Source organism: Athalia rosae, chromosome 3 (genome assembly GCF_917208135.1).
Source record: "Athalia rosae chromosome 3, iyAthRosa1.1, whole genome shotgun sequence".
Lineage (NCBI taxonomy): Eukaryota > Metazoa > Arthropoda > Insecta > Hymenoptera > Athaliidae > Athalia > Athalia rosae.
The window spans coordinates 6,803,711-6,819,913 of record NC_064028.1 but is presented as its reverse complement, the minus strand read 5'-3'; the positions used below and the strand labels follow the sequence as shown (position 1 = coordinate 6,819,913).

At 43.4% G+C, this 16,203-nt stretch overlaps 2 protein-coding genes across 10 annotated transcripts in view; one reads left to right on the top strand and one right to left on the bottom strand.

Annotated features, from left to right (window-relative positions):
• The window catches only part of LOC105687713 (phosphatase and actin regulator 2-like), a 137,420-nt gene that overhangs the window by 79,314 nt on the left and 41,903 nt on the right, over window positions 1-16,203 (top strand). The gene's annotated exons all lie outside the window — the stretch shown is intronic.
• Window positions 10,341-12,040, bottom strand: LOC105687717. Of its 2 annotated transcripts, none has more exons than XM_012403565.3 (5): window positions 11,862-12,040; window positions 11,407-11,495; window positions 10,807-10,929; window positions 10,639-10,707; window positions 10,341-10,561 (listed from the first exon to the last, which is right to left on the bottom strand). In XM_012403565.3, the coding sequence occupies exons 1-5, from the start codon at window positions 11,942-11,944 to the stop codon at window positions 10,506-10,508; spliced, it is 420 nt and encodes a 139-aa protein (XP_012258988.2). In that variant the 5' UTR covers window positions 11,945-12,040; the 3' UTR covers window positions 10,341-10,505. The 2 variants fall into 2 exon arrangements, with proteins under 2 accessions (XP_012258988.2, XP_048508852.1); XM_048652895.1 differs by lacking the exon at window positions 11,862-12,040 and adding an exon at window positions 11,632-11,833.

Sequence of the window (16,203 nt, the reverse complement as noted above, 5' to 3'; positions counted from 1 at the left end):
CAAATTAGTGTTGTGTTCTACTTCTGCATGGTTCTTCTGCAAACCCTATTGCCATACGTTCCTGATTAGCATCAGAAATTGTTCCGGGTACTCACGTTATAATTGCTGCAGTTCCGTAGCACTAATTTACTGCGCACTTTTTTTCTTTTTTTTTTTTGGCTCCTATGGTTTCGGAAAAGATGTAATTCCGATCGCGGTCTGTATTAGGACCTTTCGCGTCCCAAGGATATGCTCGTATTTCTCCATCGGAAAATTATTCAACATTTCATCTCCTTTGCTGAATTTGAAATTTAATAACCCATAGAAGTTATGTGTAAGGAATATCAGGTTAAATTACGTATTGCGTTGATTTTATGTACCGTCTATAAATCAGCGCGAAGGCGAATTCACCTGATTACGCATTGTATATTTCTCGTATTATAATTTTATCGAAAACGATCATCGTCGTATTTCCATTAAAAAGTGAAACACCTCTTTTGGTTTTCTTCGATATCGTTCACGATGAAATTATACGTGCGAAGAACTATGGGGCGTCCTTCGGATCCGACCACCACACGCTTTCGAACCTCTTGAATAATTCCGGCTTGAAAGGGGCGAAACAAAAAATAAAAACTGAAAAAAGCCCATCGCCATCATCCGCGTAGCTATACGCGAGTGAAAAAAACAATATATCTGTATACCCGCGTGGGCATTTAGCGAGAAAGCTTATCTCGATTGACCTGAATTCCCAACGAAGTAGCCCTTCGACGGACGATGGATTTTCAGTTCGTTATAACTTTATACATAAAAAAAAGAATAAAAAAAAAAAAAAAATCAAGAATCGAATTTGCAGCCCTATATTTCGCGTGAAAATTGGCACCGTTATTCGACCTCGATCCCCAATTTTCCGGAGCCTTGAATCACATTCGATTTTAAGCAGATACGATACTCGGCTTTACAGATGAGCAATTATAGATTACGAATACGTTCGACCGTAATAAAGAATCGTTATCGTACATGAAAGGGATCAACAGCACTGGTCCGTAGATATTAACGATCCGCAAGAGATCGAGGTGTTTCGTAGATACCACCCCTCGAATTTCCAGCCCCGGTGTTGCCCGCGTACCACCGATGCTCCGCGTTCTCGTTAATTAATGTAAATCTCGCGCGTGATTTTGATTAATGTTCGAAATATTCTCATCGAATCCAACGGGTGGGGGGAAAACTTGTCAGACCTTTTGACTGTAGATAACAGCGTCGAAGTCGAACGGAACAATAATAATGAATCAAAAAGTAAGGGCAAAAAAAAAAAAAAAATGGAACAAATACTGAAACAGTGTAATTTCAGAACGAGCGAATCGAAAGTTTTTGCTCAACTTACCCTAGCTGGGTGAGAAATGTTACAAAGAATTGTACGTACAGTGAAATTTATAAAGTACTTAGTCTTCGACTCTAATTTATGAATGACAAAATTTGTTACTTTGTAATCCCGTAGCGGGCGCAGGGGTGGTGCGCGCTTACATCTCGAGTAATCAAGAACTGCCTGAGTAATTGAGAACTCGTCGCGCGCTCTTCTCCTCTACTTTCTACTTTAACGGACTAATTTGCAAAGTTCTTGTACAGCGTGATCAATCATCAGACCTACGGAATACAAAGCGACTAAGAAGAGCGTATCGGATAAACCTATACCGCAAACTCCTGTCCCTCTCCTTTCTGTAGGCTGACAGGCGAGTTGCGCTAAGAACCACCGCGCCCCGAAGGAGGAAAGGAAAATCCCTCGTACGGTTCGCCCTACACCGTGATCGGCAATCGTGCGCCGATCTAAAACTCCTTTCGTATATTCTATGCCGAATGAAAGGTTTCGATTCGCGTTGGTCCCCGAAAGACGGCAAAGTTTTGGATCGATTCCTTTCCTCTCATTTTCTTTCTTTGAACCCTTTTCCCTCCGATTGTGAGAATCAATGTCTGCAGCCGTCGGGAATCGCGTCTATGTACAAGCGACCGAGTTCCGGCTTGTCGTGAAAAGGGAAACGAACAGGGAATGCCATTTACCAACTCGCTATCCTCGTGGAATATCTTAACCGTTGAGTCTTAGGAGCAGCCAAGAGACCGGGACTCTGGAGCTGGTTTCCGTTGATTTCGGATTCGATTGGAAACGGTAGTTCCGATCGCTACAAGGGTGAAATCACCACCGTTATACCGCGTTCGGATAAAACAGGACTACTTAGAAGGCGAGAGGCTGGAAACACCGAACTTCATTTCATTGAACAAGAATAAACCCAGGCCAACTAAAAAAAAGGGGATAAAAAAATCATCGAATTTCGGCCGGATGTGGAAGCATCGTTACGATTATGTACCGTCCGTTTATAATACGTAAAAATTTACTAGATGCAGAATTAATTAGTCTGATAATATTTGGACGGTGTGCAGCGCTCGGGGGTATTTGCGGTTGGATCGGCATTCGGCCAACGTCAAGAGTATTTGAATTTCCTACATAGGTATACATAATACGTGTACGTAGGTAGGCGAGTGGCAATTGGGTCGTGGTCCTCTCTACGGTTCAGCGGACGTGAGGGGTGGTTTAGGATGCTGAGCACGCTGATATAAATTTTATGCGGCATGAGGTGGGATTATAATTTGCTAGAAAAACAACCCGCAACAAAAGGGGGGGGGGGACCAGAGAAAACCCGATAATGGAAAATGGTCATTTTTTTTATCCGGGCAACTCGCGAGAATTCATTCGTAATTATATTCGTCGAAAGCCTCGAAAATATTGAAAGGAAAGGAACGTCTGACACGTTTCCGTAATTAGGTCTTCCGATTCGGGTCACGAGCTGTTGGAAATTCTATAGAAAACTCGAGTTGAAACGAAATCTTTCATACAACGGAGAAAAAAGGATCCCGCGTTGTTTATCGCTATCTTTTTCTTTTCACCCGAAATGGACCAAAGTCGATCCAGATACACGAATCGCAATTCTGACCACGTCCGGCGTCGAGGACGCCGAAGAACGTCAACGTCCACACGTTCGTTTGTCTTCATCCCTGGACGTGATAGGGTACCGAGTTACCTCAAAACCCTCCGAAGTCCTCGCGGAAACACGTTATACTTTGGGTCCGTTTCTCCGTCGGAGAAAAGTGAGAAAACAAACCAAGTTACCTTGTCTATATACAGTAATAACACGGGAAATTACTCGACGATTCAACTCGGAAAATATGAGGGATGCTTCTTATTTCGCACTTTCGTCAAAGTATGAGTCATATCTACCTCATCGTACGTTTCGAATGATTGGATACCTGAAAAATCATCGACCTCTGCCAATGCGATGCGAATGCGGAACAAGTCGGTGCGAAATTTTCCGAGAGACGGATGATAAGTGAAGCGAAGAGGGTGGGGGTGGTTGCACCCTTTGAGAAGATAAACATGCGGGCATCCCGCAGTTCATTCCACTTTATTTTATTTCAGTACGTATCTTTTCACTTTTTTGTTCCATCCGCGTGTGTGCGCGAGAAATCCCGAGGGGGGTGGAGCTTGGCTGAAGACCTTATGCGGCAGGATTTTTCTGAGATTCACCCGTCTCGTATTTATTACGTCATTTGGAGTACCGCGGCTGGTGAACTTTGACCTGGCGCAAAACTGTGAGAAGCGGTTTTACACGCGGAATCCTTGTGCCAAAATTCTAGCAACTCGGTAACGTGTGGCGAAATTATAACGTTTCGTACGATCGCCGCAATTATCAATTGTTCCGAAATTTATTCTCTGCGTTCGTTCGTTTCGTTGATCTCTTCGACTCGGCACGTATGATCGCGAAAGTTGCGACAACCAAAATGGCTGACCGTTTAAACCTGCATCCTTCCTGTTGTTTCACTTACACGCAAGGGTGTACTAAAGAAGTCAAAATGGACGGCGTAGTCACGACGTCGTAAGGGTTACGAGGGGTAACTCACTTTGAATGTTATACGCCTGGCGACTGGCGTGGTCACCGTCGACCACGCAATTTTTTTTATACCCCAGCCGTAACGCCAATTGTTTTAACTACGACGATCGAGGAACTTGCGTGTTTCTTTACAGTGATGCGCCGCTGCTTTTAAAAGGCCGTACTCTCACTTTGTCAAAGTAATACGACCTTTGCGTTAACGTTTGGCCTCCATTGTCCACCATTTGTATCATTGGCGGGTGCTCCGTCAAGTAAGTTTTTTCACCGCGTACACAGCCAAATGCCTCATTATTCTCAGCGGTGAACTCATAACGCGATTTTTCTTTTTCTCTTTCTTTCATCCCCCTAGAAGAGGAAATGAGCTTTTCGAAGATGTGAACAAAAAATGGTAAATCGGCTTTGTCAGAAAAAAAAGAGGGTAAATAGTGACTCGGACCATACTGTGCAGGGATATATATTTTTTCTTCTTCTGTTTTTTATTACAGCAGCGTATATATACGAAGGATCTTTATCGAGGGCTTTTACCCCAGGGGGAATTACCTCAGTCGAATCTATATACCGTACCTCGTCTGGTGAACAGCTTTCAATTTTCTGACCGTACAAAAGTGAAAGGAACCAATATCCAATATTTTCCATCTATTTTTAATCAATCTACGGGCGTAGGCGCATATAATACGAGCTTTAATTATACTAAATTTTCACTCTAAATCTCGATTTGGATTTTTCATGCATTTCACTCTGCATCACCCGAAACCTGCATCGAATCAAAGTAAATGCGTCGCGGTACAGTTGCCATGACATACGCCAAAGCTGTATAGTGGCTGCCGCCGTACTCTACGTATAAAATATATCGGATCCGTTTTTCGGAGAGGCGAATCGACTCGCTGAAAATAATGGCATGTGAATGTATTACCTCTACCTATGTATCAGGCCTATAAGCGAGTCAGGGCAGATTGAAAATATCGATTCCTTTTGATTTTCAAATATTCTGATGGATTAAAACGCGGTCTTTTGAAGTAATCTTTAAAGCGTGCATCGAAATTTCTCCTTGATATATATATACCCACCCCAACCCTCCACGATTTCCTTGAAGACTTTGATGAACGCGATATTGACGTTAAACTAGAAGTAAAATACCTGAAAATTACATTCACAAATTGGATTGAAAATTTCTGGCCTTGCTACGGATTTAAGTTATTCCGATCCTTATATATTTATTCATTTTTCCTGTACATTTTGAAAAAATTTCACCTCGTAGTTGGGATAGATCGTTTCGAGGATCGTTTGCTAGAATCTGCGAGGACCTCACGGGCAGAGTGGGGAAGTACGTACCCCTATCTTGATTAATGGAAAATTGTGAACCTGTCGTAGTTTTACCCTGAGCGGCCCACCTACGATTTCTCGGTTTCTTTCCCGACCCGAATCCTCGATCTGTTCGGTTGTCGACGTGGACGGAATCATCTGTCTTCGGACGCGCGCTACTATACACGTATCGGTTTGGGTAGAGGGGAGAAAAACGACGCTGCGACGTCGATCTCTGACGAGATTACCGATTTTTTCATCGTCAGCCACCGGATCCCGATTCATCGTCGAATGCAAGGGTCGTAATAAAAATGTCAGCCGTTCCTATCGAAGATGGATTTGACTCGGTGTTGTTTTTGCATTTGAAAGAAAAATATCCTACACCGTCTCGGATGAAATTTATCCCAAAAATCTGTATATCGACGATTAGCTGATTGTTGGGGACTGAATAAAGTAGCTATCAGCGAGGGGAAAAGAGCGGTCTTCGCTGTAGAGTTTTTGCTAATCGATGATTCATCTCATCGAAAATGTTCGATTCATTCACAAGACGTCCTCCAAAACTCCGTCGATGCGAATCACGTGGCGGAATTTAAGTTCGCCTATATCTGTACAGTATATAGGTATACAGAAATGTGTGTGTTAACCTGCAGCTGTATGTGGCAGGGCGATTAACGTGAGCGATCATTCAAAGAAATCTCGCGTCGACTACTGTCGTATTTCCTGGCAAAAATGATGTCTGAGAGCTTAAAAGCCCGGCTGGTTCTCCGTTTTTATGAGATACTTACACAGAAATGACGTTATATATACTCGAGGTGTAGGTAACGTTCGGGAAAGGAAATTATGCACATAGATATTTCCGAATCCAGACCAAAAATTGGAGCTTGAGCTTTTCTCACCCCACTAGAAAAGTAGCTCGCTTGTCGAACAATGGACTTGTTTTATATTCAGAACAATCTTCCATATCGACGTGCGGAAAACCTTGAAAAATAAATGAGGTGCTTCTTTCGCCGATTTGAAGGTTTCGTGATTAGGATCATTATTGGTACCGCGCAGCAGCCGTGAAGTAAATCGCGAAGAACAGAATTATGTTGAATAATTTTTCATTTTCGACCCCGAAACCGAAAAAATTCAAGGGGTAGGCAAAAAATTCCACAAAAAATCACAAAAAAAAAACTGTTCAGAGTTCTGGTTTCATAGCAGAAAGAATCGAAAGTCTCGTAACGTAATCGACAACAAACGAAGCCAAAGTAACAACGCGAAGCAGTGCAACGCGTGAAAAGTGCGCGCGCGCGCGCGCGGTAGGTACCGTTTCGTTGTAAATTTTCGATCGCCCCTTTTTTTTCTCCATCCGATTTTGCACCGTTAGACTTCGCATCGACGATGCACACGTGACAATCGATCGATCGTGCCGCTCTACCAACGCGTCCGTCTCCACCGGTCACATATTTTCAAACCGTTACGCGATGACCATACCCGGTATACGATGTGTACGGACTCGAGTTCGTCAAGCTGTAAGCTCGCGTGCGAGTTACTTTTCGCTTCCAGCCCAAGGCAGTACTCGGGTGTGCCGCGGACCCGCAACTTCCGGTGTCAAAATTATAAGTCTGTGAAACAGTAAGGTTCTAATTCCGGAGTGATCGCAATTCTATTCGTCGAGAAACATACTCCGATGATGGGATATATTATGGGCTGTACTTGTTTCAAAGGCTCACCTATCGCGCATCTTTTTCAAGGTTCGTTACATTTTTCCACAAAAAAAAATAAATTGAAATAAAATAAAGAAAAGGAGAAGTAGAAGGACTCGTACCCCGACTCGAGAAAAAATCAATCACACAACCTTCTCCGGTGTACGGGTGTTCTTAATTATAGAAATAATTCACGCGACTGGCTCGCGACGTTAACGCTAATTCGAGTTGACTCTTGAGACCGGAAGTATCTAATCATCGCAGTAGTGGCTTTTCAATTGATTAAATTGCCCCGCAGGATCCCTGCAGCCATTACCGTAACTTGAGTAGCTCGTAACAAGAGAGGATATTTGGAATAGTGGAGCGAATGTTGGCAATCGTACATTGTGATACGATACATTTTACACTCCCCCTTGTGCGAAGATGTGTAGCGTTAAAGTACACGTAGCTCTCTGCGCCGCGACAATGCTGCGCTTGCAAGTATCGTACGTATACGCGGCGCGATTAGGGCTTCGCAAGCTCACGTGAAATTTTGCATTGTACAGTCGCATGACGTTGCCATTATCGTATCGGAAATTACGATTCAAGCTTATATCGTTAGACAACGGTACGCGGCTCTATGCGCGAATGGCCATAAGGCCGATACGGTTATCTCATTTTCTCAACCGCTCTACGCGGCCTACCGTTTCAGTTTGTGTTCCAATTTTCGGTTGCCCTGGCTCCGGCGAGATGAGCCTCGCCCGCCACGCCGAGGCTCTGATTATAACGAGTGGATTTGCTCCGTACAGATAGGCGTAACGACGACGCCTGGCGTCGCGTTTCACCGACGTTCGTATAATTCGCTGCAGGGGGTTCCAATTTATACATATATACACGTGTACACGTATACCTGTACACCGCGAATATATTTTCACCGTTCAAACGATGCAGATAACAGTGGAATGCACCTATCGGTGCAATCCGATAAATATTCATTGTTCGTCATACCGTTCGACGCTACGGGCTCTATATAAAGCTCTTCGTTATGGGCACGTTTCGGACAGCGAACGTGTTAAAAATTCTAAATAGAAATTTCGGGGGAGATTATTTTCAATTTTTATTTTTCATCGGGCGTAGATTCGTAGATAATCAGGTTTTCATTGATGGCTTTTAAATTTTTTTCGTTTTCGTTTTCTTTTTTTCGGTTTATGATGAGCCTACATAACGATAAAGTTGTTATAACGTTTTGTCGGTAATGGAAAATGCTAATTATCGTCTGCTGTGTAAAGAGCAGGTGTGCGCTCGTTGAAAATTAGTGGATTGTGGCTATCACGTTGCTCGAGAGAACACGAAAGCTTCATTGCGCAAAAATAATCCAACTTTCATTTTACTCGAATAAAATTTTTTTGCGAACAATTTTATATCTGAGAATCTGAACTCTCAAGATCGTAATCCCGTAACCGTGAACTTCGGACGGATCCTTGAGAAACGAATTCCGCACGATCGTTCGCCGAAAGATCCAGAAAATAATAAAGATGCGAATTTCATAGATTATAAATCGATATATCGCCGCGGGATATCAATCTCTGCCGAATATAATTTCTCGAATAATTTTTCCGCTCATTCGATAAGTCCGAAATATAGATCACCCGCTGCTCCAGGGTTGTGCAGTTGATCTACATTTAATTTTTCCATCAAATCGCACAATAACGACGATCTACCGATCGTTCCGTACCACTAGTACAGTGTCGGCATCCACAACAATTTCTCCGCCGAATAAAAGTATTCTTGGCATTTCTGAGGGTTACGATTTCTCATCATACGCTTCGTTGCCCCTTCAAATTGCTCCCTGCGAACCTCTGACATAGATGTATTCAGAAACATGAACAAACCCACGCGCTATACGTATACCTGCTACGGCAGATATATCGGAGGGAAGGTCCTCGAATGACGCTCGTAAAAAAGTGGCGAAACGATCGACCAGCGGCCATCCGATTCTCCGCAAGTTCGACGATGAGTTTAGCGATTACAACTCGTCGATTGTCTTCTTATTTTCATCCGTCGTTATCATTGTTCTCCTTTTTTTTTTTTTCTCTCAATATATTCTCCAAAGTCCTACTCCGTCAACTCGATGAACGAGAGCTTGAGCCTTGGTGTGCACCTAGCCAATAAACTGTATTCGTAAAGTAAAATTGAGAACTTTGCGCTCTCTTGGAGTGGAGCCAGAATCGGTTCCTATCGCATAAGGTCGTTGGAAGAGCGAACTACCTGACGGTATCTCCCCTGCCCCGCGTTTTTTGTCGCGAAAATCGACCGTCGTTATATCCTATCTGTACGGTGCATTTAATTTCGCTCGTAATACCGCGGAAGCGGCAGTGTGTCACACATTGCAGAAAAATCATCGAACATCGTTTCAAGCGAATGTTGAGTTGCTATAGATGTTTCTTTTTTTTCTGTTTTATCCACCAATTGATCGGATGCCTCTAAGTAAATTTTCTCATTTTTATGTTGCAGGTATAAAACTTCTTCGGTAATTCTTACGTTCGTTATTCCTATTCCGCCAGAGTGTCGGTGAGTCAGAATAAGATAAATAAATTTCTTGCACCTGATCAGCTGCAGCACATCTTTGCGATGCGATTATTCAAATTCGCCGGTTAATTGATCACCGGCTGCTGACCCTCCTCTCGCTAAACCACCGACCCCGTCTCGTATCCGAGGTGCCCCTGCGGTATTCGCATATTTACCGAATCCGGCGTACCACTTGTATTCACCCCTTGGCTCCCAACTACCCCCCCGAGTGACGGATGATGGAAAGTTGGATATCAAACTACACTCCACCCTTCGGAGTGGGTGTATCGTGGGACGCATAAATCTCAGAAGTAAAATTACTCGTGGGTTTTACAAAAAAAACATCTTTCATATTTATTCGGTCTTACAGGTAATAACAAAATAATTTGGTCGTTCGACAGTTTCAGCGGTCGATATATTTATAAAAATATCATCTATCTACGCGCTTTAAAAAAAACAGAGAGAAATTTTTTTATCGGAAGAATGTAACGCCGATCCTATTCGGCGTACGTTACGGGTACGCGCGTTCGCGTATTTATTACAGAAGTGGGCATAATTATACGATCGCGATACATCTTATAAATACTTACATTTTTACGCGTATAGTATAACAACCCGTGCATACGTATTCTGCTTACCGCAGCTAGGGCGCAAAAGCAGCGACGACGGTGCCATGGCACACCGAACGTTCAAAATGGCTTTGTTCTTACGGTTGATTAAAGCTCTTTATGTACGTCGTGACGCTAACAAGCTCTGATATATTCACTACTGTAGAAACGATGATGTTTTCACGAGAAAACGTACAGTGACTATACGGTTGACACTGCGTGTTGAGGAGCTAAGGAGCCGCTGCTCCTGGTCCGAGCTTTTAGTGCACAGTTTGTAACCTGCATTTTGTTTCCAATTGGAAAATCAAGCTCACAAGAACGGTAAAACGCACTCGTAACTCGTTCAACTTGTTTGTCGCACACTGATAATTTTTTTTCATTTCCCACCTTCTCGTTCTTGTTTTTTTTTTTGTTTTTTGTTTTTGTTTTTTGCGATGAAAATTCCACGTTTAGTATCTCTGCGTGGATTTTACACCCCCGCGTCTTTTGGTCCCGTAAAATGGCTCTGCAATGACGAAATCGGTGTAATTAGGCACGGTACAATCGCGCGATCTGTTCGAAAAGATGACACCCTTTACTCACGTCGTTTGAGACCGTCGTAGCCTATGGCACATCGGAGACAACAGAAGCAGCAAACCAGTAAAACCACCGCTGAAAATTCGTAGTGAAAGAAATGGAAAAATTATCGTAAACGTAACAAAGAGTTTCGTTGATTATTCGATTCTTGAAAATTATCCTGAACTTTCTCACATGCTATAACTGCCGCGGCTACCGGCATCCCGAATAAAAGATCGGAGCCGAAATAAACTCGTCCCACAGAATCGGTGGCGTCCGTTACGGATGCGGGTGAATCGACATCATCGTCCCCGATTTCTGAAAACAATTAATTTCGCATTCAGATTCCTTGATATCTTTCTCCGTTATACGCTGCACGTCACTCGTCGTCGGAGTTCAGGGGGGACATAATCGTCGCTGTTTTATCGTATTTCGATTAGATAATCGTTGGAACGATTATCTACGTCGCGAACGGTGTGTTTTTCACTGTGCATTCAAACGTCCCACCTCCGACGGGTTTGTTCGCTTCAATTCGTGGCATGTGTACAATTGTCGAGCGAGTGAGAGGCAGCTGTAGGTATTTCCAGCGTGTGTCCGTCCATACGCTATAGTATGCACCCTGCATCAGCTCGCTCTTAATTACGCGATTAACCTTTCGGGATTGCGGTTAACTGGTGGAATATTTTTATCAATTAAAACTGATGCTCGAGTGTTGGTGTAAATTTTGTTTGGTCACGTTGTTGCGGGTTTTATTGGTACCGCTTTTATTCGGTTTGCGGCGTCGCTGCTCGTTACCTTCGTCAATTTCGTAAAGCACTTCGAGAATTTCGGGCACCTCGGAGACGCCGTTGATATCGAGTGTCAGATTTCCGTCCGAAATACTCCTGTAACGAATGAAAGATAGAGAAAAAAGCATAAATAAATAAAATAATCGATTAGAAAAATATTGAGATATATCTACATGCTCTAATGAATATCGAACTCGACCGCTGACGCGCGCATCTATAAATAGAATCTTACCACCACACGACCCTAAATACACAAGCCGAGCTCCGTACCGTTCTCGGTTGCACCGTGCATGAGCTTTTCTCTCTTTTGCCGTACATTTACATCGATCGGATTCACCTGCACATCACCGGTATCTACGCAGTACTCTATCTCACCACCACGACGAACAACGTATCGATCCTCGGAAGTTTTCTACTCGGATGTGAATTTTTATAATTTCAAAACATTCTTTTCGCACCAACCTGGCTGAACCGCAGCTAAAAAATCCAATGGCCAAAATCAGAAGTGACCGGGTCGGGTGCAGATTCCGGTATTCAAAGGACATCGCGAATCAGTCCTTGAGCAATCGTTGCTAATCTGGCTGCAACTTCGATTGCGATTGAAACCGTCCAGTTGTCACCTCGTCGGAGAATAGAAGAGAACTGAGACCGAGATCAATTCCCACGTATTAAAACGACGGTGTTGCAACCGGACAGATGGCCGGCGAAGTCCGTGTATGTGAAACTCATGAAAAATATATCTCGCGTCGCTGAGTAAAACTTCGAACGATGCGAGTCCGGAGGCGCCGCGCCTCCGCACAACTACGCGAATAACACTCTTCACTGACTGTGACGACATGCTGCCGGACGATAATGTGCGTCGTTACGCCGAGACGATTGCGCCCCGAAATTTGAAGCCGGTCGATGAACGTCATGGCAATCTGCCTTTGTAGTCAACAGATCAATTTCTACGAGTTTATTTCGAGTGTACGTTAAGAGTGTTTTACACACTCTGGAATTAAGCGGATTCCGGTGGATGAAAAGTAAGAATTCCGGCACAGGCGTATGAGAAGCGAATCGAAAAAAGCTCTCATGCAGGAATTTTTTTCTATTCCGTTGAATGAAAATTTCAGAGTCTGAGCGTGGAATAGTTGGCGAAAATTGGATCAAGGTTTGGGCTTTATAAAAACTCGAGCTTTTACTTATTCTGATTTTCATGATATTGTACGGCATCTGGATAAAATGACGTCTTTATAGGGCCGTCGACTCCTCGAAGAATGTGCGACCCCCGAATTCACGAGACGCTGGATTTTTAAAAGCTCCTCGCGGTAGTCGGAATCGCGGCCGACCATACGGTTGACTCGTTCCACTGTTGCCAGGCGACGCTTGGGGTTGAAAACACGGTGTCATCATAGATATATCGAGTTACATGAAACGCGTTATATTCTACGTACGATGAAGTCGTTCCCGATCACAAAAGTCACGTTCAATCATTGTTTCGAGGATAATTCAAGTTCAACGCCCCTGAAGCACGTAAATGTTAAACCGGGCTGCACGCGGTGGATCGATTTCAAGCCGTACCTGTAAGAACAGCTAAAGAACGGAAACTAAAAATCTCGACTCGTTCAAGTTGTGTAAAATCCTCCCCTGTTCCAATTCTTCATTGATTTGAAAAAATATCCTATCAAGAGTAAGCTTCTTGGTTCTTCGTTTTTTTTTTCAATCGTTTCGCAAATTTCGCTTCATTTTTCACAAGTATGTAATCCGCGATCACGAATGACGATGAGTTTTTATTTCGATCGATTAGTGTGGACTGAAAAACGAATGGCTTAAAATGTCAAGTCCTGACTGCTACAACGACTAATTCCATCCGCATCAATTTCATCCTCTTTCTGTCCGGTAAATAAAAAGTGAAAATACCGAGCGCGTGTCGCCACACGCCGTTGAAATTGGATATTCCTTCTTCCTTGCCGCTTATTTTTGTACGTAGAAAGAGGGGAAAAAGTTGAACGACATTTGTGTCAAGTTATGCTCAATAAAAATAAAATTGGATCCGCACGGCTTAAAATGTTTGTGCACTTGTAAAGTCATGGTGGTGTGCTGGATTCGCCGTTGGTCGGCCGCGGTAGGGCATCGCGCGCTATCGATTTGAAAGCTTGCGAGCTTTTTACAGTAACGTGGCGCCATCCCTATCCCGCGTAGAAAGCTCGAGAACCGAGAACGCGTGTCGGTGGATCGATGCTCTCGGCGTTGCACGGTGCTGCCGCTGGCTCGAAATCGTTAAACTTTGAACTAAAAAACGCTGAAAGCTTCCATCGGCAGAGCTTTTTCAGCTACGCCGGGATTCGGACCTCCTCTTCCGAATGTCAAAGTTTCGGATTTCAAACTCCCCCCCCCCCACCACCACCAATTAATTTAGACGACTAATGGTCAAACTCGGGTCAACGCTAACGAGCGACTCCCGTAGTCGCCTCATAGATTCGAACGATGATTATAGATTACATGATATAGCCCGCAAAAAATCCTCTGATAATAATAATAACGATCGACGTTCGAGGTCTGCGGGACCACAAATTGTCTAGCGTCTACGGCGGAGGTCATTAAGTATTCCATTACTGCTCAGCTTCGGTTGTATTCTGCAGAGAGAAAATAATGGAAGGAAAATCGGTAAATTATATATACCGCTGTAGCCGTACTATAACTCGATTGTTTCATCACCTCGTTCAACACTACGTGGAAGTGTGAAGCAATCTTTTTGTTCGATGACTCTTGTTAACCGTACACCTACGCGGGGGTCCTCCGAATACCTTCGAAGATTGATTCGTCATTTGGTCGTCCTTTAATCAAACTAAATTCCTCATCCCACTTACGGTTCGCTGAGGTGCGTCGAACGACGATCATTCGTAACGTTTGAACCCAACGCTCTCCGAGAAAAAAAGCGCTCCGAATATTACAAACCTATACAATTACTTCAAAGAGAAATCGCATTGAAAAGCTGTAAAATTAATTTCCCGTTGTTCAAATATGTATGTTCCGATGTAACGAATTTTCATTAACCGTATTTTACAAGGTATTAAAAATCAACCCGAAGATCTTGCATGAGAAAACTCGCCTCTCGCCCTTCGACCTCCATTCTTATGCCGCGTATACCTATACACCTGCCTTTCTCTTTACTTTCGTACGCTCCGCAGAGCTTTATTCAGATAATCCAAAAATTATTGGTGCTCCTCTCCGTAGGTTGAATGGAATGCTCTGTCTTCCCCTACTTTTTCCGTATCGTTTCTTTTTTTTCTCGACGTACACGAATTCTTGAGATTGCTTCCGTTCTAACGAACAGAGAAAGCAATGGGAACTTCGCCTCGTCAATTTTATTTTATTAAGTTACACGCGTGCCTGCAGACGTCAGCTTCGAAAAAAAAGGGATGAAAAATCAGGCGAAAGAAAAAGGGAACTCTGAATCCAACGACTTCGAACTTCCACAACGCCGAAGTTCACCGAATTCCTTTCGCCTACATAAACTCAATATCACTCGTCGGTAATTATAGCTGAGCGTCGAGCTTACCTCGGCGCAATATTCGGAGCTTTTGTAGTTTGCTAAATCGATAGTTAAAAATCTCCCCTCGAAAAAATGCGAGGTTCATTTTTTCGCCCAGTGATCGAGTGATCACGAAAGCTCCATTTCCGTCGCGTAAATAACTTCTGTATCGAAGTTTCTGACGAGTTGATAGCTGTACGTTTCTCAGTCGTGTGAAAGAAAAAAAAAATAGAACAGTTAGGTACATCCAAGTACAACGACTTTCGAGAGACTCGTGAAAATTCACGACGTTTAATAAAGCAAATCTCGACTCGATATCGCGCAAAACCGCGACACTCCAGCGGCGCCTCGTAGTTCGTCGCGTTTTTAATCGCCGTCGTTCGTAAGTACACCTGATAAATCACCCGACGAAATCTTCTCCCGCGCTACGCGAACGACAGATTTTTGATACGCAGATATTTCACCCGTTACAAAGACAAAGCCGTGGTTTTTTTTTTTCCTCAAAAAACGTAGCGATACAAATGCCTCGATATTTCATTTATAATCACCCCGTAATTTGTTTCATCGATGCCATTTGAGCAATAAAAATAGCATGTAAAACTTCTGCGATATCTTTTGAGAGTTTTTCCCTTTGAACAGCCCCAAAGATAAAGTTCTTATCCCATGTCTTCTTTTTTTTCACTTTCCTTTCCTCAACTTTTTCTCACCAATTTTTCAGTCCCCTCGATATTCATGGCGCGAGATAATGTGTGTTGTAAAAAAATCACGCGGATCAGCTGCTCTATTCCAAGCATATAGATTCGGATACCTTTTACTCGTCGCGTGTCGATGGTACGCGAATAATTGAGTCTTCCTTTCGGATGCGCGATAGACCGAGAAGCTTTCAGGGATTTAGCACTACGTTGCCGTACCATCGACGTGTGTCATACATTTATTATGTACACGTTCTCCGAGCTATGTGAACAATACGCATACGTACATACGTGTATATATAGTAAGCCGATTGTTAGAATGAATTAATATAGATCATTCTCCGCGAGAACGCGCGCTGCAGGTGCTTCCCTAGGCCGTAGGAATCTTGAGATGAGAAATAAAATAGGTCAGCAGTTCGTCTCGGTTATTATATTATTAATACATCAATTCTCCGGGATAGAGACGAGGTACGGTAGCTCGAAATTCTCGTTGCGATTTTAACGATTTGTCTGCATGCAGCCGCAGACGTGCACCGCTTTTTATAATCACGAGTTAGTTTTACATTAGAATTTATGCTCGATGCGTTCTATTTTTCGA

Excerpts from the sequence above, each read along its gene's own strand:
- LOC105687717 (XM_048652895.1), bottom strand. The coding sequence starts at position 11,717 with ATGTACGGCAAAAGAGAGAAAAGCTCATGCACGGTGCAACCGAGAACG. Across the intron at positions 11,496-11,631 it reads GTATTTAGGGTCGTGTGGTG|GAGTATTTCGGACGGAAATC; the intron begins GTAAGATTCTAT and ends CATTCGTTACAG. Across the intron at positions 10,708-10,806 it reads AGCCGCGGCAGTTATAGCAT|CGGTGGTTTTACTGGTTTGC; the intron begins GTGAGAAAGTTC and ends ACGAATTTTCAG.